Here is a 20,711-nt window from a genome sequence, read left to right on the forward strand (position 1 = left end):
GGGAACAAACGATGTGTCACATCTGGCAATTAAAAGGGCCATATCATCTTCACAAGCACGCCCCAGATTGATTATTGCCATCCCCACATCGATCTCCTTCTCTGTTTCTCTTTGAAAGAATCTACATCTCCTCCTCCTCCTCCTCTCGTGATTCTGATGGCAACTTGGTTCAGGAGAACCAGAGCAGTTTCTCATCACCTCAGAAGAAACGACAAGTGCCCATCATCATCCTCATCCCCCCGTGCAATTCTTGATCTCCAGGGTGCGTCTGCGCCTGTAATGCAACCTCCTATGAGTGTTCGAATCAGACGCGCAACCGACGGGATCTCGCCAGCCAGACTCCCGATCTTCTCGGCCAAACGCTTCGAGTCCACCAGAGCTGAGAAGCATCTCCAGTTATTGCAAGAAGCAGAAGCAGTAGAAGATGATCTCGATGACGACAACGACGATGATGACGATGCTCAGGTATGATTCACGTGGGGGGCTTTTGGAATTTTCTTGTGGGGACGTGCGAAGAGGTCCCGGCGACTGTTGGTCCGTCGTCCACTCTCCTCCTTGTTAAGGCCTACTTAATGGTCCAACTTAAATCACTAAAACAAACTAAATTGCAACCTTAATCTCCAAAGTTTGGGGCACCTCTATCTTTGGACTTTTTTTTTTTCTTGGGTCGGAACTTTTGGGCCTGTTAAAATACTCATCTTTCACGTGGCATCAAGCTATTTCTCTCTCCAATCATTAGGAAAATTTAAAGATTTAACTTGAGAGTTGCGACTGGGCTTCCCCGGCTCGTTCACCGTTTGGGCCTGATTGAAATCATTTCAAGCCCACTTGGTCCAGCCCAGTGGGCCTAAAAGGTCAACGGTTATTCGCTCAATATATCCTTAAAGTCGACAGAGAATGCAAATTCTGCTTCTTTTTGTTGATCGCTAGCATGGGACTGCAGGTCTTGGATTTCCCGGGCGGAAAGGTTGCATTTACCTCCAAAATGCAATTCATATCGGAGTCGTCCGAGAAGAGAGTACCGTGTTATCGAGTGCTCGATGACTATGGACAGCCAATTGAGTATGATTGCTCTGCCCAGGTACCTTCAACTTTATGAAGGGACATTGAACTTATATTGGAATGAATATAACTCACATTGGTCTAACTCGCATCAATTGGTTCCCCGGTCTGATTCAAATCCTATAAGTTCGTGTCACGTCTGTAAATTTGATGATTTATTCATCTGTCCATCCTAACTAGGTGAATGAGGAACTCGCCGTGAAAATGTATACAGATATGGTCACCCTGCAGATCATGGATGCCATTTTCTATGAAGCACAAAGGCAAGGTCGGATATCGTTCTACCTCACATCGATGGGGGAAGAAGCTATCAACATAGCATCTGCAGCTGCCCTTACGGATGATGACGTCGTCTTGCCTCAGGTATGTTTTCTATTTTTCATGAAGGAAACGTAGACACATGCAAAGTGCTCATGTACATGTCCATGTCCATGTCCATGGATTGTGTCGTTGTATACGTCTGTTGCAAAATCAGTTTTGAGATAACGTAGTTAGTCTTGATTCGGCGACCAAACAGAGGGATGCTCTAACGTTTCGTTCGAGCATATTGGATAAGAGCGGTACCAGAATTTTTAGCTATTGTTAACTCATGATGGTAATTGACGTTGAATGACTCTGGTTTATGCTACAGTACAGAGAACATGGTGTCTTACTGTGGCGCGGTTTCACGTTACAAGAGTTTGCTAACCAGTGTTTCGGTAACAAGGTCGACTATGGAAAAGGTCGACAGATGCCAATTCATTATGGATCTAATAAGCACAATTATTTCACCGTGTCGTCGCCAATCGCGTGAGGCTCCAGCTCTATTTGTTTTCATTTGAATTCTTCATGGATCTCTCTCAAATTACATCACTTGTCAATATGATTTCCCAACATGGCATGCAATTATTTCTTCTCCAGAACTCAACTTCCTCAGGCTGTTGGTGCGGCATATTCTCTTAAGATGGATAAGAGAAGTGCATGTGTGGCTGCATATTTTGGTGATGGCGGCACTAGCGAGGTTATTAGCGCACATTCTGTTTATATATTTTCTGTTTCTATTGTTGGATGAGAGCTGCTGAATCGAGCATTCCTTTCAGGGAGATTTCCATGCTGGCTTGAACTTTGCAGCGGTCATGGAAGCCCCGGTCATCTTCATCTGTCGAAATAACGGATGGGCGATCAGTACCCACATAAGAGAACAATTTCGAAGTACTCATCTTGCACTCTTGCTGTATTTTACATACTGATATTAGGTTTGACGTGCGATCGCAATTTCTCTAAGTTAATACACCTTTAACTTAGAAATCATACGTAACAAAAAGCTCTGAATTGGCTATGTGTTATGGCTTCGATAGAGAACATATCTTGTTGTTGTGTATTTTCAGGTGACGGCATTGTTGTAAGGGGCCAAGCATATGGAATCCGTAGTATTCGAGTGGATGGTAACGACGCTCTCGCTGTTTATTCAGCGGTACGTGAAGCTCGTGAAATGGCAATCAAGGATCAAAAGCCTATATTAATTGAGGTAGGACTAATTCTGTGCAATCGGTCTCACTCTTTTTTCATTGACTCTACGAATTGTGATGCATTAGAAAGATATGATCAACTTTAAGTAAATCATTCGCTCATGAATAGAGGTTTAAAGCTGGTATGTTCTTCCTCTCAGAGTCATAATTTTCAGTGCAAACTGTTGTAGCAATGTCAAGTTGAGAATTCTGCTAAATCTATGCTTTTATTTATCGACAGGTTTTAACTTACCGAGTAGGACACCACTCCACATCAGACGATTCGACAAAGTATCGACCCATGGACGAAATCGAGTACTGGAAAATGTCGCGAAACCCTGTAAACAGATTCAGAAAATGGGTTGAAAGGAACATGTGGTGGGACGACAAAAGGGAGGCCGAGCTTCGAAACAACATTAGAACTCAGGTAAAATTTGCCTTGGCCTCATTCTATAAATATCTTTCGGCAAGATCATTTTCAATGCTCGCTCACATAGTGGCCGACATCGACAACTTCTGTAACGTAATTTTCCTCTTGATAGGTTCTCCAAGCAATTCAGACTGCAGAGAAGTATGAGAAACCTCCATTATCAGAATTGTTCAGGGATGTGTACGAGACTCCTCCATCGAATCTTCATGAGCAAGAGAGTCAACTCAGAGAGACCATCAAAAGACACCCAAAGGACTATCCACTTGATGTCCCTGTGTAGATGGACTTACAATTATGCAAGAAAAGAATCTGTCTCTGAAGCAAGGCTTCTGTAATTAGAAACCCGAGATTAATATGATCACCGTTTAAAATTGATATACAGTGACAACTATTACATGCTTCTGATCGAATTAAGCGATGGCAAAATTTGGCATGTGATGCTGAATAGTCGAGAGAGGGGGTTAGGGATAAGGGTTAGGGAGGTGGATAGAGTGAGTTGCGCGATCAAGGAACATGAACCTTTGCTCAGGTGCACGAGTCGTCATCAAGCAAGGGTTGGACCCTCGCCCGACGAGTTGTTATCGTAGGCGAGCGTCTCTGCGGCTTACCCTTTTCGTGGTGTTGCCGACATCGCCTTCCAACCTCTCTCTCTCTCTCTCCGCTCGACTGATGTTTGTACAGATTTAAACCATCTCACGCTTTTGAAGGCTGTATCCCCGTATCATATTTCCGCGATTTTCATTATCGACTCTGGATACAAATGGCGATGAGGCGAATAGCTCATAGGGTTGATTTATGCTTAGCATCTTCTAGCAATCTTAGCTACAAGTTTATATGTTTAGTCAATTATAAGGTCAGGGCCAAGTCAAAGTCCCGGACCGAACCGACTTAAAAGGCTTACGGGCGGTTTCACTGGCCTCCGCGCTCGCGCCCCGGAGTCGTCGAGAAGAAAATGTACTGATCTACGTAAAAGGAAGAGAGAATATTAGCCTCACGTATTTGGCTGTATAGTATGAGGAAATGTGGTAAGAGTCCTCGCGCATCTGGTCACGACATCAGACAGAATCCAGGCACTGACATTGGTGTTAATGGCCACCCAGAAAAGGTTATGAAGATGGTTTGAGGACTCTTGTAATTAAAGGTAGTCAAACATCTACCGCCATTGTGCGCCTCGTAACCTTCCCCGGTTAACTATGTCGACGGCCACCATTCTTAACTTCTTATGGACAATGATCCGAATATTCAGTAGCATCTCTTCTGAAAATCCTACGAATCTTCCTCGTCCCTCCAAGGTGAGCACCCAAGGGAAAAGACTCAATTGAAAGAAAATGGAAGAGTGGACATTTTCCTTTTGTTTGATCGAACTCATTCGATTACCAATCTTAGTTTCCACTCATAATCCTCGTCCCTTCATCTACTCATTCCATAAGCTGAATTTCTCTGTCCTATATATTCTGTTATCTGTTAACCCAAGGTCCTGTATGAACTTAGATATTCGTAGGTCGTTGGATATCTTCCATATCGGGTTTACTTTCGAGTGATCGCCGAGCAACTGCGTCCCATGGAGACTCCTCCTTCTCCATCCTATGTTATCATCGCGTATGACGCTACGAAAGTAATCAGTGAGGACGACTTTGGGGTGACGCTCAACAGCGTGCAAACGAGAGGCGACATTCTTCGAGGAGGCGACACCATCGTCGTGCTTGGGGTGCTACATAAGGTGCCACACCCTAGTAAGTATCGACGTATCGTGTTATTGGGTTGCGATTACTTCAGTGCTGCGTTTAACAAACTAGAAAGTCCATCAACGTTCAAAGTTTGATTTGCTTTGGACGCTTTTATTAGTCTTTTGACTTCATCGTTCTTATTTTTTGGAGTGTATCGTCAATACTTAGAGAAAGGTCAAGTTCTTTTCATCAGCAGAAGAAAAATTCAACATTCCCTATAAATTTATGATTGAGGATGTATTATTTTCCTTTGCATAGTGGGGTATCACATTTTAGCCAGATCCGATGTTTCATCGATTCGTGCAATGGAGGAAGAAGTCTCCAAGAAGATTGACTCTTTTGAAAACATGTTATTGCAGAGTGCTGAGAAGTGTGAAGACCAAGGGGTAATATCTTTTCAACTGTGTATAGCCGAATTGATGTTATGTAACTTCATATTTCTGCCTTTTTTTTTAAAATTAGAGCTCTAGGGTTTGAGCTTAGGATTTAGAGTTTTAGGGTTTGAGGGTTTAGGTGAAGGGAGCAAAGAGAACATCACATTGTTCTCCATTACATGCATAGATATTCAAAGAGATAAAGCTAATCATTCTTCCCATGTACTTTTTGTAATTCAGGTAAGTTTTGAGATCAAAATAACAGTAGGAGACCCACTTAAGCACGTGATTCTCCAAGAGGCCATAACCTGCAATGCAACTTGGGTCATTCTTGACAGGTATATCTAACGCTACTTTTAAATCTTGTGAATTCATCATCTCCTGGCGCGTAAATGTCCGAATGTTTTTCTTGGATAAAAGGTTTTCACATTGGCCTAGCAATGTAGTCATGAGGATACCATATTGTGGTTGATAATCCTGACAGGCACTTAAGACGGGACTTGAGGTTTTACCAAAAACATATACCTTGCAAAGTTGCACTGGTTCAAGATAGTCTGTCGGTGGAAATTTTGAGGACTGAAACCGCGATCGAGACGAACTCGATCGAGCCCAAGTCGTTCTACACTATTACTAAGTCCGTACTGTCAGTTGCTAGACATGTCGCGGAGATCACCGAGCAACCCGACATCTCCCACGGGACTGAATCCTCGTCCAATGATGCTATACAAGGCTCTGACATGCTCAATACCGACACGACTTCATCTGAAATGGGTAATTTCCCATTATTCTTTTGTAATATGTTTATTTTAGATTACGTCTAATCTTTGATTATAGGGTAAGTTTGCTCAACCTGTTTTAAGTAGTTGATTGTTGCTGGATGTAAATTCACTTGAGATAAGATAATTGTTCGTTTTCTCTTTTTGTGGGTGATTCAGGAAGGCCGACTAAAGAGGAGAACAATATCATCTCGATCTATCAAGGCATCCGGAAAAAGACCACCCCTAAGCGAAGATTCTCCGAAGCGCCGATCCTTTGTGCAAGGTGTGGCACGCGGACCAAACCATATATCAAGGATTCTATGCCTTTCAACTTCAACGAGATACAGCTCGCAACCAAGGATTTCTCTAAGGATAACTTGGTCGGAGAAGGTGGGTATGGTTACGTCTACAAGGGCGTGCTCAACGACGGTCAGGTGATTGCGGCGAAGGTGCGGAAGGAGGCCAGTGCGCAAGGGTTCATGGAGTTCAATTCCGAGATACACGTGCTGAGTTTCGTGCGCCACAAGAACATTGTGATGCTGTTGGGCTACTGTTGCAAGGAGAACCTCAATGTGCTGGTGTATGAATTCATCTGCAACAAATCCCTTGACTGGCATTTATTTGGTAATTGATGTTTCCTTAATTTGAAACCTAAACCAAACTTCAATTTATCAATCTTGCTGGTCATGGGTTCTGATAATTACTTGAGAAGTGCCTTTTTCGTAGACAATCCAACAAGTGTCTTAGAGTGGCACCGGCGACACGCGATAGCCATCGGAACGGCAAAAGGTCTGCGCTTTCTACACGAAGAGTGCCGCGGCGGCCCGATAATCCATCGCGACATGCGACCCAGTAACATATTGCTCACGCACGAGTTCGTGCCCATGGTAACTATAAGCCAATTCGAGTTTGTTCCTATTCACCAAATTAAATCCATGCCTTTGCAATGTTCTAGGTGAATCATACGTTTCTGGGTCTGATTGAACTTCCTGGTTTCACACAGCTAGGAGACTTTGGCCTAGCTAAGTGGAAAACAAGTGATGATCCAGAGCACACCAGGATTCTTGGAACTTTAGGGTGAGGATGAATTTGTCATTTGAGTGGATTATTAGAGAAAGAGTTGCGCGTTTTTATACTTAGTTTCTAGTTTAAAGCTAAGATTTTTTTTGCTGAAATTTGCAGGTACTTGGCACCAGAATATGCAGAGAATGGTACGGTTTCGATAAGAACAGATGTGTATGCATTTGGGATGGTTCTCTTACAACTCATGTCCGGGCGCAAGGTAGTTGACCCTAAGAGGGACGAGCCATATCAGTCTCTGAGACAGTGGGTAATGTTCATTCATTAATCAGGTCTTCAAGCTTTCGAGCAACGTTTAATTTAATTTGGTCCTAACATTTTATGCATCTTCCGGCCGGTCTTCTCCCCCCTTATAAATTCTTTTATCTATCGAGTGGTGTCGCAGGCGGAGCCACTCCTCGATGAGATGAAACTGCAGGAGCTTGTCGATGAACGGATCGGCGAGTCGCACGACCCATACGAGCTCTACCGCATGGCTAAAGCGACGCGCTTGTGCCTGAAAAGGAATCCCGAGCAACGACCCTCGATGGGAGAGGTAATCTCAAAATTTTTGTGCAGCCGCGAAAACCCACCTAGACGAGTGATTTCATTTTTATCTTCTTTCACTAAGATCCATATGAAAAGAGTCCTTTGCTTTGCTGTTACAGGTTGTGCAGATCCTTGAAGGGCAGAGCAATCGACTCCAAAACTAGAGGGAGCATCGAAGTAATTATCTTTAGTTTTCCCTTAAACCTCCCTTTTAATGTTTATGGAGGTATGTCTTGTGCCTCACCCAGTAAAATGCACACCTCCATACAATAATGAGTGCCCACTTTTTTGCATCATGTGTATGTTAGCAACGACCTCGCTGCGTTTCTTTGTCCGTGCAGGACAAATACCCACATGAAAAAAAAAGAAAGTCTAAACTTTAGGTCCAATGCTATGAATCAAAATCACCTTGTGACGCTCCAAAGTTCGACAGTGTGGCCTTCGGAGCACAATTTTGGTACCACTCCACTCCCCTCCCTGGGTTGATTCTCCATTCATACTCTGGTGCATTACTTGTGTTAATTAGGGCTCTACGTCAAAGGATAACCGTGTCGGTCCGCGTATATGCGTTGAGTCCCGCAGTCGTTTCAGTCCCTAGATTAAGAAGTTCGGCGCAGTTGTTTCATGTCTGAACGAGTTCGCCATTCACTTCCTTTAGAAGAGCTTAAAGAATCTTGAAATGACTTGCTGCAATGGTCATGATCTCGTGATTCAAGTACTAAGACACCGAATTTTAGTAGGGTATGGATCAACTTTGACCTTTTAGGAATAGGATCAGAAAGTTTATGTGCCCGTTCCCCTCTTTCTTAGAGAAAAAGTAAAAACAAAAGAGAGAGCTTGTATTATAGATTTATTTGAGCAAAAAGTGTTGCTTCTTCTTACACTATGAACAAAACAATATCATGCCTCTTTATGTCTTTCATGGCGCAGGCTGAAAATACTCATGAAAAGATTTTTTTGTTGGTGAAAATTGTAATTATTATAAAGCAGATGAAATATAGCAGCTTAGGGGCACCTCCAGCATTGCAAAAGGAGCTAATAATTCGAAAAGATGGAGATAGGAAGTCTCCGAATTGTAGCCAAAACGATATTTGTCTAGGAAGGTCTGATTTTCTGGTAGAGCGAAGCTCGACCTTTTACATTTTTACGCACCTTAATCAGAATAATATGTAAGTCAGTTGACTTGTTTTGAAACTATCTCATATTGCCGTTCCGTCCAAATGCAATTTATGGTTGCTAGGAAGGATAACTCGAGGAGTCTGGCCACCAAATCTTTTCCCCTAATCATCCATTGAAGTTCCTCATTCCATCGTCCTAAAGTCCCGTACTCATGAAAAGATTGTTAAAGCTTTCTCTCTTTTTTTTTCCTCTCTCTCTCTCTCGTGCCCTATGCATCATCTTCCATCTTCCTGGACGTGTGTCCTCTTACTTTCCATGCGCATCTTCAAAGTGTTTTTCTTTTTTCTCTTTCCCAATCGCAATCATGTCTCGAGGCATTCTGTGTGTATGGAGTTGAACAAACACACAGTACTCCGCGAACGTTCATCTGCATCCGAAGAGAGAGAAAGAAACCAGTCTTTCCTATCGCATTTGGTGTTTTCAGGCCCTTTTAGACCACTCTAAGCAAATCGGATCTCGAATCATGGAAGTCTTCGAACCCGGTACCAATCGAATTCGTTTCTATTTTCCGTACAGTCTTGAACTTTGATTAAAGTATACCAACGATTGCTGAACTCTTACTTTTTTTTTCTTTGCACAAGCAGTCCTTGCATGAACACGACGACTCTAATCAGAGATTAAAGAACGAAGTTAATCACTGAAATAAATTGTATGCAGATCATCGCGTGTTGCACGCTTGAACAGAGATGACAGAACTACTTTGTCGGACGAACGAGATGATGCACGAAGTAAAAGAAGAAGGAGGAGGAGGAATCGTCATGGGTTATGTCATAACCATTCATTAAGAAATGAAGCAAGTTAAGGTTGTCAATTTACCATAAAAAAAATGAGGGATCCATGCCATGTCATGGAGAATCATTTGGTTGGGGAATTTTGATCAATCCTGAGAAGGGGTGGTGGAGAAACGGGGAGGGCCTTGATCCACTCAAAACATGGGAAAAGCCAGACAAAAGACAGGATCCAATGCCCACGTTTTATTCTCTTGAAACCTTCATAGTTCATTTTTCTTAATATTTTTCCTGATTTTGGGAAAAAAAATGTATTTAAATAAATGTGTAAACTCACTCTTCAGGTGATATTTAAGTGATATCGCGCACAAAAATTATCACAAGACAAATAATATATTCGAACAGGTAATTTTTTTTTTTTTGGGTCAAGTGACTAAAATACGTTTGATACTTTTTGAGGATGTGAACGATATAAAATCCGTAAAATAACATCGGAGAATAATCGTTCGCCCATATTTAATTCGGTGGATCCGTATAATGTTAAGAGTAGTGCTTTTGGCCTAATTGCATCTTTCCCCCCATCTCTTTGAGGTTGGATTTCTTTACTTCCTATTTCCTTTTCTTCTCTTTATCTTATAGACATACTTTGCCTCTACATCAAATTTAAGGTAAGGCGCGATGCTTTTTCTCGAGTGTGAATAGAGGAGTAAGCATATTAGTTCCTCCCATTTCCCATTTCTCTAATCCGTAGAGTTAAATCACACTGACCGACTTCTCTACTTTTTCCGAAGGAAAAAAGATATTTACATACAAAACGAACTATACCGAGCAGAGAGAAAATGAAGGAAACATCGATTAAAAAAACAATAAAAGGCGGAATAGTTCTCATACATGCTCGACTCATGTGAGCTCGAGGCATATGAGATGTTAGATTAGTCTGATCATGTATGATTTCACCAAATCGACATGTCTAGTTGACCCATGCAAGTTGAGTACAATGGATAAATTTGGTTTTGTTTAAAAATCGCGGCTTTTTTATTTTTTCCTAATGTCTTTTCGTTTCGTCCTCCACCAGTCAAAATTTGGAAGGATTTTACTCAGAAGTGCACGCAGGTACTCGTTAAGTAAATAACAAGTAAAATTTCATAGATTTTACTGTGTTATATATGTTCCTAGTCAAATATGTTCATTAAGGCTGAGGATTATGTGCCTCCGACAGTGATTAGAGCTATGGACAGGACAGCGACGGCCAGCACATGTCGGATCTAAACGGCGAAGAAGAAGCCCCCGCGCGTATTCGTCACCCAGCATCCGACGTCCACGTGGAAGCGCCTCAGCCGCCCGCCTCTTTCGAACCGGGAGGCGCGTGACATGGTGACGGACAAACGTTTGGTCGCCGTGGCATTAGCAAAAAAGCACGATCAGCCAATTCACACCTATTGTCTTAACGGCCCGCCTGAAAAAATCTGATATTTAAAGAGCAGAGGCGCTCTAGATCCACGCAGTCTCTCACGGTTCCTTCCATATTTTATTATGCACGCAGAGAGAGAGAGAGAGAGAGAGAGTGAGTGAGTTGTGGGGGAAGTGTTAATCCAACGTAGAAAGCTGATGATCAAATCGAAAAACCCAAAAAGAAACGTCGAAAGCTGAGGTACGAGAATTGCCGTCATTTAAAATAGGATGAACAAGAGTAGTGGAGGGTTTGGTTCGTGCTTTGATATTACTGGCACTGGGCGACCGCTTTGTGGCGTTGGGCGAGCAGTAACGATCTCCACGGAGATGTGAAGAGACAAAAGCTCCTTCTTTTCTTGCAGGTATGAACCTCTGAACGAGTGTTTCTCTTCTCTTCCTCTGTTCTATTCTCTGTTTTTCCCTGATTCGCTTGTTCTTTTCTGTACTCTGGAGTTGAAGTTTCAAAACCCAGAAGTGGATGTCTGTTCTCTTCCAGTTGTTTCCTTTGAAATGTCGTAACTTTATCTGTAGCATCATTGTCGTTATTTCGTTCTTGTGATGAGGTGTGTGAGCTGTTAAGTTTGCTCTTTCCTAATTGACACTCCGCTTTAAACATTTTCTGACTCTCTCTTTTTTCCCTCCCTTCTGTTTCCGTTTCTGATTAGTTGCGTATAAGGTCTATCAATTCCCTTATTTTGCTCCATTTTCCCATTCAAAGATATTTCCTTGAATTTCCAGGAATTCAATTCCCCCAAGATTTTTGAGCTGGCACCATTTTCTTAAACATTCCCCATAATTCATCTCTCTTTCTCTCTCTCTCTCTCTCTTAAGAACTGAAGAAATTGTGTTGCTCTCTGTTCTTGGGAGAACGCGGGTTTCTTTCTTGGCCATGGCCAGTGAGGTGAATTCTCAAAATAATTGGTGAGTACTGTTCCTGATGATACTAAGTAACTCGATCGTATCGGTCATGCCATGTAGTGCGAGAGTTTACTTCTCAAAGAAATTATCTTTGGGCGAAAAAATGCTTTCTTTCCCTTTTACTTTTATGCAAAATGGAGTGCAGAACCTTCGAGCTTCTGGAATGAGTACTGTGAATTGGATAGAGAACCATTGAAGGAACTCTGATTTTCTGGGGATCTTGTTTGGACTTTTTATGGTTAACTAGTGGGAATAATAGTGAGTAGGGAATTGTTTTCGTGCGCCAAGAAAACACAAAGTGATAGGGAAAGCAATGGCGGCTGCGTTGTCCATTTTGTTGTCCAACTTGCAATGACAACTTGCTGAGAAACTGTGAGGAACCTGTCGTTTCTTGTGATTGCGAGGATGATTTTGCCACAAACTTCCAAATAGTCAAAATTACTGTGTGTCTCATTGTGCCATATTATCAGGTAATTACCAATTAGCTTCAGTGTTTGTTTAAGTACAAATTTTGGGATGTTACAACTTCTTCCATACAACATATTCTCAATCTGGATGGCTCAATCTATAATACGGCTGCCCAATCAATCACACAGTACAAAATGTTCGGTAGGTAACATCTCGAGGGTGAAAACAATGAAAAGCGTGGCAGTTTGCTGTCCGCCATAGGTTGATAGATGGATGAAGTAGTTCTCCAGAGCACTTAGACTTCCCTCAAGGTGGGAGGGGGAAAGAGAGAGAGATCTAACCAACCAATAGTTAAACAGTGCTCGGTTGACGGTAGTTGTGCCTGTGTCATTGACGGGTCAATAATTTGTAGATGAAATGGAATCAAGTTGTATGTGGTTGACCTCTCAACTATTTCTTTTCCTGATAATGGGGCATCTGCTACTATTTGCATACTCATTAATGCCTGTTGGGTGGAGCAGTGAGTCTCTAAACATTTCTTAGGATTGATGTCAAAGTTATTACATGTTATGGAAGTAATATCATTTTGTAGACATCTTATTTGCTGTGTTCACCAGTAACCTGTTTGATAAGATTTTGTTTCAAGAACACTGTTAAGTCAAGGGGAGAGCAGTTGGAGACTCAAATGGAATTCTTCATTAGACAGTATTGCTAGTGAAGATTATTACATAAATTTTTTTCCATGTTCCTGTTTATTCTCAGTGCAATGCAACGGAAACTTTGGAAATTTTGCTGGACCAATTTGCTTCGCAATCTTGACCTAGTAATTTTATATTATTTGTGCAGATTATGCTATCATGATAGGAGCATATCTTCAAATTACAGAGAGGAACAGTGATTGCGGTAATTCTGAAATCCAGTTTATGGCCTCAAGAAGGTTTTTTGAGTTTGAAAACAAAAAACTGCCTCGACTGGAATGTCCCCTATGTGAATAATTAGAGTAATGGCAAATTTTGATCACATTGGCGATTCTGATGCCCCGTTTTACAGGTTAAAGAGATAGAGACCACCTTCCTTGTGTGAATTTTCTTTATAATGGCTAAAGTCTGTTGGCCATACTTCGATCCTGAGTATGAGAACCTCAGCACAAGGATCAACCCTCCGAGGTTCTCCTCTCTCTGAATTATTAATGTCCGAGTAATGTAGATGAAATATGGGCCTTTTCCATTGTTTCTCGCTGTTTTGCATCATTCTCGTTTTTCAGTGGGAGCACATTTTTATTTCAATGCCTCTTGCAGGGTGTCTGTAGACAATACCAGTTGCAGCGATTGCACACTTGTCAAGGTAAGATTTTTTCTTACAAGTAGAAAGGTGGGAGGGGCGGCTAGCAACCCTGGGTGTTCCCCACCCATGACAGAGTGAATACCTCTGTTGAGGTCCTCTCGAAGTCAGTAGCTTTAGCCCTAGATTTTATTTGAGTAATAGAAGGCTTTGTAAATATGATTGCCTCTTCTCTAATCTTTTCTTAGGCTTGGTTATTCTGTTATGCGGAATTGCAATATAAAGCAATGTCTTCGAGAAAATGATGCTGATCAACTATGCGATGTTTGCTTGTACAAGAAGGCAAAAGACAGATCGTTCATGTTTTGTTTATTTGTAAACTCCTCTGACAGCAAAACAGTAGTCTTAGAAATGACCAATAAAAGTCATGCAATCTAGCTTGACACTCTGGTTTGGAAGAGTAGTCATCTACATTTGCATACTCAGAATGCACTACAGTCACAAAATTTCTGGTAATTAGGGTACATGATAAGTATGCTTTGTGATATCCAGGTTGATAGCATGAATAAACCTGGGATACTGCTAGAAGTTGTACAAATACTGTCAGACCTTGATCTTATCATCACCAAGGCCTACATCTCCTCTGATGGAGGATGGTTTATGGACGGTACGAGTGCCAAAGATTCTAGGATTGGAGAGTCGGTCATGGCAATCTCATAATCCTCACTGTGCAACTTATCTTTATGTCAATTATTACATCAAGCACGAGTAGTGACGTTTTATTTTCTTTGAACCGGCAGTGTTTCATGTCACTGATCACCACGGAAAGAAACTCACGGATTCTAAAACCATTGACTATATAGAGAAAGTAAGTTATTTTCACTGTTTCTTGAATCTGCATTTACTGCTTTCTGTGTGTCAGAAAAAGAGAAGACTTAGCGCCTCTGAAATAGGTTTCACTGAGAGGTCTTTGACTTGATGAGGAAGAAAAGCGAGCCAACATTTTCATGCCAAGAATCCTCCCCTTTCTAACATTCTGAAAGGGAATCCTCTGATGTATTCTTTCCCACAGGCTTTAGGTCCAAATGGCCACCGCACAGATCGAACCAAGACCTGGCCGGGTAAAAGAGTTGGAGTGCACTCAATTGGTGATCACACAGCTATCGAGCTCATTGGCAGAGACCGCCCAGGTCTCCTATCTGAAATCTCTGCTGTCCTAGCAAACCTTGACATTAACGTGGTAGCTGCTGAAGTTTGGACACACAATAGGAGAATAGCTTGCGTCCTTTACGTCAACGATAAGATTAACTGCCGTGCGGTGGATGATCCAAACAGACTATCAATAATGGAAGAGCAGCTCAAAAACATCATCCGCGGGGATGACGATGATGAGAAAGTGGGCCGCACCAGTTTCTCCATGGGGTTCACGCATGTTGATCGGCGACTGCACCAGATGTTTTTCGCCGATAAGGATTATGAAAATTGTGGGGTGACAACCGATGCGGACAAGTATTCTCCCTTGATGAAACCCAAAATCACCGTTGAGCATTGTAAGGAGAAGGGGTATTCGGTGGTTAGTGTGAGATCCAAAGACCGAGCGAAGCTACTTTTTGACATAGTGTGCACGCTCACAGACATGCAGTATGTTGTTTCTCATGCTACCATATCGTCAGATGGCCCAGATGCATCACAGGTTATTCCTTGATATTTTTCCCAATTAGCTAGTACATCATCAAATTTCTCCTTCTAGTACAGACATGGAAAGACTACTCCCAAATGAAACAATATTGGTCACTCATACTGGCATCCATAGGCAAAAGTAATTCAATTGCATCGTCTGAAATGGCTTGGTCAGCACTGAATCATTGAAATTGTTTTGCATCAGTACGTTGTGCAGTAGCATCAGTGATGAAGAGTTAGACATTGATATCCTTCAGAAGATGACATTCAGCCTATTAGCTTGGCTATCTTATCTTCTGCACAACGCCTGCATGCTCATCTCTCTGATTGGCATAGTTAAATATCCAAACTGAATTGGAGCGACATAATCCATGGGCGACAAATTGCTCTGCTATTTACGGCTTAACTTGATCAGTTGAATCATGAATATGTGCTGAATTGGTTTTGTGATCTTTCAGGAGTATTACATTCGTCATATGGATGGTTGCACTCTTGATAGTGAAGGAGAGAAGGAAAGGGTCATAAAATGTCTGGAAGCTGCGATTCGGAGAAGAGTAAGCGAGGTGCGTGAGAATGCTCACAAAAATGAATCGGGAAGAATTCCCATTTCACCTACTTTCACACTTTCAATGTAGATACACAACCAACGAAGAAAAATTGCAATTTTGAAAACTACTATGAGTCCTTTAGTCATCCTCTTATTGCATTCTGTCTAAATGTTGATATTTTCCAGGGTTTAAGCCTAGAGCTCTGCGCAAAGGATAGAGTGGGACTGCTATCTGAAGTGACGAGGATCCTGCGAGAGAACGGGCTGTCGGTTACGAGAGCGGGAGTCACCACGGTCGGGGAGCAAGCCATGAATGTGTTCTATGTGAGAGATTCCTCGGGGAACCCCGTGGACATGAAAACCATCGAGGCGCTTCGCAAGGAAATCGGGCACACGATGATGCTGAATGTGAAGAAGGTCCCATCCAGTGGGAGCGCCAAGGCTCCCGAGTCCAGTAACTGGGCCAAAACAAGCTTTTTCTTCGGGAATCTGCTGGAGAGATTCTTGGCTTGAAAACCAATAAAAAGCAAAGAATGTCCATAAAGGTTGGTAACGAGCGTTCTCCAAATGTATAGAGAATAAGCCATCTGTTGACAAATTGTCGGCATGGCCATGCTTCCTTGCATCTGTGGTGGTAACTGTAAGATATGATGCTTGAAGTATGATTTGCTTTGATCCTCTTTCTTGTTTTATGACCAGAAACATCAAAAGCTGACATATAAATGTGAAACTTGCTTGTTCTTGGATCTTTGACTTGGCGACGTAACTCTCTTAGGAACTGTGAATAGTTTCTGGTTCTACTCATGCGAGGCATTATAAGTATTCTCCTGTGCAGATTCTTTTCTGTAACTTTCTTTTTGTTTCTAGTCTTTGATACAGTGAGAGAAAACACATGCCTCCAAAATCACAGAGGGTAGAAGCAGAACATGATATACATACATGATTAATCCCTGAAGGTGTTCTTTCATGACATCCAGTTTTCGCAAGCTGAACTAGCTTTCGTGTTCATTCCATCTTCTCTGACATTCATCCTAAGCCAAAGTTTGCAGTTCTTTTGCTCCTAAAACTCTATGCAAGATTACCTTATGGCCGCCAAATTCGTGGGCTGCTTTTAGCGTTCTACCTTTCAATACAGGGTCGGATATTCACCAAGATTGTTATTTTATTTGTTTCTTTACGTGTAATTCTAGATGACATTTTAGGTAGTTCAGAACAATATTTTAGATGGTTTCATTTTCTATTTTACAGTTGTCCTGTTTTAGCGTTTGAATGATGACTTCTTTAGAGTATGTTTGGATTTGAAGTTCATAAATTGGTTTTATTTCCTTCTTAAAGACCGCCTTTGGCATCGGAACTTGAGAATAACGCTTCAAGCGGGTTGTGCTTTCGTGCTTGCTTTGTGAGTTTCACTCGTGTCGCAAGTTGCAAGTCGCGTTATCCTCATTTCCACTGCTGTAACCTTCTGTATCAATTCAGCTCTCGGATATTCCTGGTCATGGTAATGCACGATAAAAGGGAGTTTGTGCATTTTGGCTTTGATGTCGTCTTAGGATCGAATTTATTCCATAAGCATCTCTCTTCGCAGGGGGGTCAGTGTGGTATAAACCGCAGCAATCTCGAAACATCATCTGTTCAGTCTAATATATCTGTTGATGTATATATTCACCCTCTCCTCACGAGAAACAGTGAGTTTCACACGCACATGTAAGTAGACTCATCAAAAGGATTGGTCGGGTGGGATCATACATGGGATGGTCTGAATAGACCCATTAAAATCGTTTATGACTCATTTATTGTAATACAAATATAGTAACCATACTTGACCCGGCCAATATTCCTAGAACACTTTCAAATTCAATCTAATTTAGGAAAACGCACATCCAAATTGAGGTGGGGGCGCGGAGCAAGCGAGCGTGAGATCGAGTGATGGTGAGAGAGAATAAAGAGAGAGTCTTAAAGGTGGATTGAGTTCAAGTAAATTATAAACCCATTTATGACCCATTCATGGTTCATTTATCACCTATTATGTGACCCATTTAACATTCATATTATACGTAAACTCGTTTATGACATATTTAGTGAATATAACTAATCCATATAACAACTCAGCCTAGGAGTTAAGAAACAAGCTTATGATCCATTTTGACATGTTTATGTCTTAGTCATAAGTCATCGGAAACATATTAAAAACCTTTTTCCCAAGTGCTAGATGACAAAGAAAATGATAAAGGAACAAAAGAACAGAAAAAAAAAAACTGCCAACATTATCTTCACACATCAAATGCATACGCATGACCTGCGCAAATTCCTCAGTTCCATTCACCATTTCAATGATTTGCATCCGCTCATGCAAGGACAGGTGATGCATGGGGACGAGAACTTGTGCTGAATACATGATCGCTTCACCAGATCAGCCGGCAAAAGAGGGCAAGTTCGTTTCCTCGGGAGGGAAAGAAGATGGGTCAAGATATTATTAGAAAAATGCAGAGTATAAATACAAAAGAAAGATAAAGAAGGAATGCAATCGTACGGTACAAAATAGTAAAAAAAAAAAAAAAGTTGCATAACGTATCTGAAACATCTACAGCCATTGATGGAGCATTTCGATGGACCCACCACCACTACGGATGGATGGGAGTGGAAGTAGGGCTGCATGCGGTGATGATCAAACTCAACACTTTCTTGCTTTGTTGCATCAGTGCATTTCCTACTTTCCCTACTTTGGTTGCTTTGCCCTAGTCTAACATTTCACACACACACACACACACATATATATAATGCCCTTTATTAACTCTAAAGATTATGTTTTATGTGAATTTTCGTAAGAGAAGTAATGGGTAGAAAATTGTAGAGAAATGAATTTTTGCATCAAGCAAATCTTTTGCTAAAGTCGCTCCAAATCTTATCACGTAGGTTTCTTCTCCAATTAAAATAAAAATGACACGCGAAGGAGCGTAATACTTTTCGAATCATAACATATGTACACGCTACTTATCGAACACGTAAAATAATATGAATCAATACATTATGAAAGCATAAAGTAATAATGTGAATTCCCCTCTCTTGATGGTTTTTTACTCCATTGGCCAAAATCTTCACCTTTGTGCTACCGACTTGGCTTATAAAAAGCGAGCAAGCTATTTATGTACAAAATTTTACACGAATGAAATGATTTATTCTCTTTTCTTCAATTGCTCCTCTCTATTTATTGAGGGTTAGAGAGGATTCACTCGAGATATCTTAAGATTCCACGTGAGCTATGTATGGAGATTCTCCCTTTTCTTTTTACTTAATCATTTGATGTCTATCTTGTTTGCTTTCTCAAGAGTTTATAGATGCCTCATAACTCATAAGAATGTAACCAAAGTGTGTCATAAAAAGGATGGTTGGATATCTTGCGGAAGAATTGTTATTGAATTTGTATTTTAAAAATAAATCTGCAAAGTTTTTTCCAAAAAAAATGTATATCTAGAATTCTCTTTGTTTGTTTCTAGGACATATTCCTTATTGATACTACAAGTCAAATATGTTTCTCAACTTTGTTAATCTTAATTGGGTTGTACGTGATTTTTGGAATAGCTGGTAACTTTTCGTTGATTTCTCTGATTTTCTTGTATTTATTTGTTCACCTTTTTGTCAACTATTGTCAACTAAAGTGCACTTCATTATGAGAATTATCTTCAAGACTTCTCAAGATGTATGTGATGCCGAAACTCCTTCAAAAGCTCATTCAAGGAACTTATTGTGATCCTTAAGTCAAAGTTTATTTTGACCAATTTTAAAGTGATAAGAATTATATTTGATATTTAAATTAATCGTATTTGAATAATCTAAAAGTTTAAGTAATGGGTTCTTTGTTAAGCCGAGTTTAACATATTTTTTCTCTCAAAAGATTTTGTAATTATGGTCCTTATTTTTGCTAAAATCTATGTCCATTTATTTTTGGCATTCATTTATCTCCAAAAAAGATGCATAATTTTTCAAATAATCCTTTAGTACTATTTAGGTCAAATCTCCGCAGGATATACTATGTGCAATCACGGAAATGTAAGATAACTTTCATCAGGGAAGATAAATTTTCATTTAGATGTTATTTTAATAACTTACATGCATGAATTTGTTCCATCAATCTTTTCTTTCGTCACGTATCTTAGATGCAAGACTTTGTTCTCATCAACTTGGAAAATTATTGCAACTTTACTACTAATAATTTTAAATGATGAATATGAGCAGTCATGAAATGTGAATTCTTAAACATTTAATTTTATTTATGACATAATTTAGGGATTTATTCCATCAACTCAAAAATTTAGTCCAAAGATATTTCAAAAGAAAATCTGTATATAAGTATGACAGAAAAATTGTCCAATTAGTCCTAAACTTATTGCAGGGATTTCAATTCAATCCCAAACTTTTTAATTTTATCAAAATTTAAATGTAGTCCTTTTCGACAACTTTCGCAGTAAATCGTTAACATAGCATGTATCACGTAGGACTACCGGCGATAACTGAACCATCACGTCAATAATTTTTTTATGAAAATTGACCGGATGGATAATATTGAAATTTCGCGTAAAGGTTTACGATTAAATTGACAATTGAAAAGTTTATAACTGAATTTACATTCGTACAATAAATTTTAAGGCTAATTGGGTACTTTTTCCCCATGCGTAGGAATTAGAAATTTGCTAAGATCAAAGATATTAAGTCTTCAAATAACCCTCCAAAATTATTTATTTGGAAAATGTCAGCTAATAATTTTGGATGAAAAATCAAATATGCATGTACGCACGATCATGGAATATAACTTTCATCGTGTAATACAACTTTTTGAGCATTTAATTTCTCTTTCTATAACTTATATGCACGAATTTCTTCCATTAACTTGTTCATTTCATCATCTTCAAAATTCGGCCCATGCAAGTTAAATGAAAAAACTTCCTTCTCGTCAACTTGAATAATCATTCCAATTTCACGGTTAATAGTTTCAGATGCAGAATATATGCAATCATGGAATATAGCTTTTAAACATGCAAACAATTTGTTTTTTCTTATAACTCAGATGCTGGAAA

General features: G+C 40.4%; 2 protein-coding genes and 1 pseudogene across 3 annotated transcripts; all 3 read left to right on the top strand.

The window, feature by feature from the left end:
- Nucleotides 1-72: 72 nt before the first annotated feature.
- Nucleotides 73-3,376, top strand: LOC115739763 (2-oxoisovalerate dehydrogenase subunit alpha 1, mitochondrial). Its single transcript, XM_030673013.2, has 9 exons — nt 73-465; nt 944-1,081; nt 1,243-1,425; nt 1,694-1,851; nt 1,963-2,062; nt 2,142-2,253; nt 2,430-2,569; nt 2,791-2,976; nt 3,092-3,376. The coding sequence occupies exons 1-9, from the start codon at nt 157-159 to the stop codon at nt 3,257-3,259; spliced, it is 1,494 nt and encodes a 497-aa protein (XP_030528873.1). The 5' UTR covers nt 73-156; the 3' UTR covers nt 3,260-3,376.
- A 945-nt stretch (nt 3,377-4,321) lies between these two features.
- LOC115736629 lies at nt 4,322-7,802 on the top strand (annotated as a pseudogene).
- Nucleotides 7,803-10,819: 3,017 nt separating this feature from the next.
- LOC115739771 (ACT domain-containing protein ACR3) lies at nt 10,820-16,382 on the top strand. Of its 2 annotated transcripts, none has more exons than XM_030673039.2 (9): nt 10,820-11,167; nt 12,978-13,068; nt 13,182-13,297; nt 13,430-13,475; nt 13,965-14,079; nt 14,213-14,280; nt 14,485-15,105; nt 15,551-15,655; nt 15,826-16,382. In XM_030673039.2, exons 3-9 carry the CDS (start codon nt 13,227-13,229, stop codon nt 16,150-16,152), a joined length of 1,353 nt encoding a protein of 450 aa, XP_030528899.1. In that variant the 5' UTR covers nt 10,820-11,167; nt 12,978-13,068; nt 13,182-13,226; the 3' UTR covers nt 16,153-16,382. The 2 variants fall into 2 exon arrangements, with proteins under 2 accessions (XP_030528899.1, XP_030528885.1); XM_030673025.2 differs by having other exon boundaries at nt 10,821-11,167; nt 12,978-13,034.
- Nucleotides 16,383-20,711: the final 4,329 nt, after the last annotated feature.

Source organism: Rhodamnia argentea, chromosome 2 (assembly GCF_020921035.1).
Source record: "Rhodamnia argentea isolate NSW1041297 chromosome 2, ASM2092103v1, whole genome shotgun sequence".
Taxonomy (NCBI): Eukaryota; Viridiplantae; Streptophyta; class Magnoliopsida; order Myrtales; family Myrtaceae; genus Rhodamnia; species Rhodamnia argentea.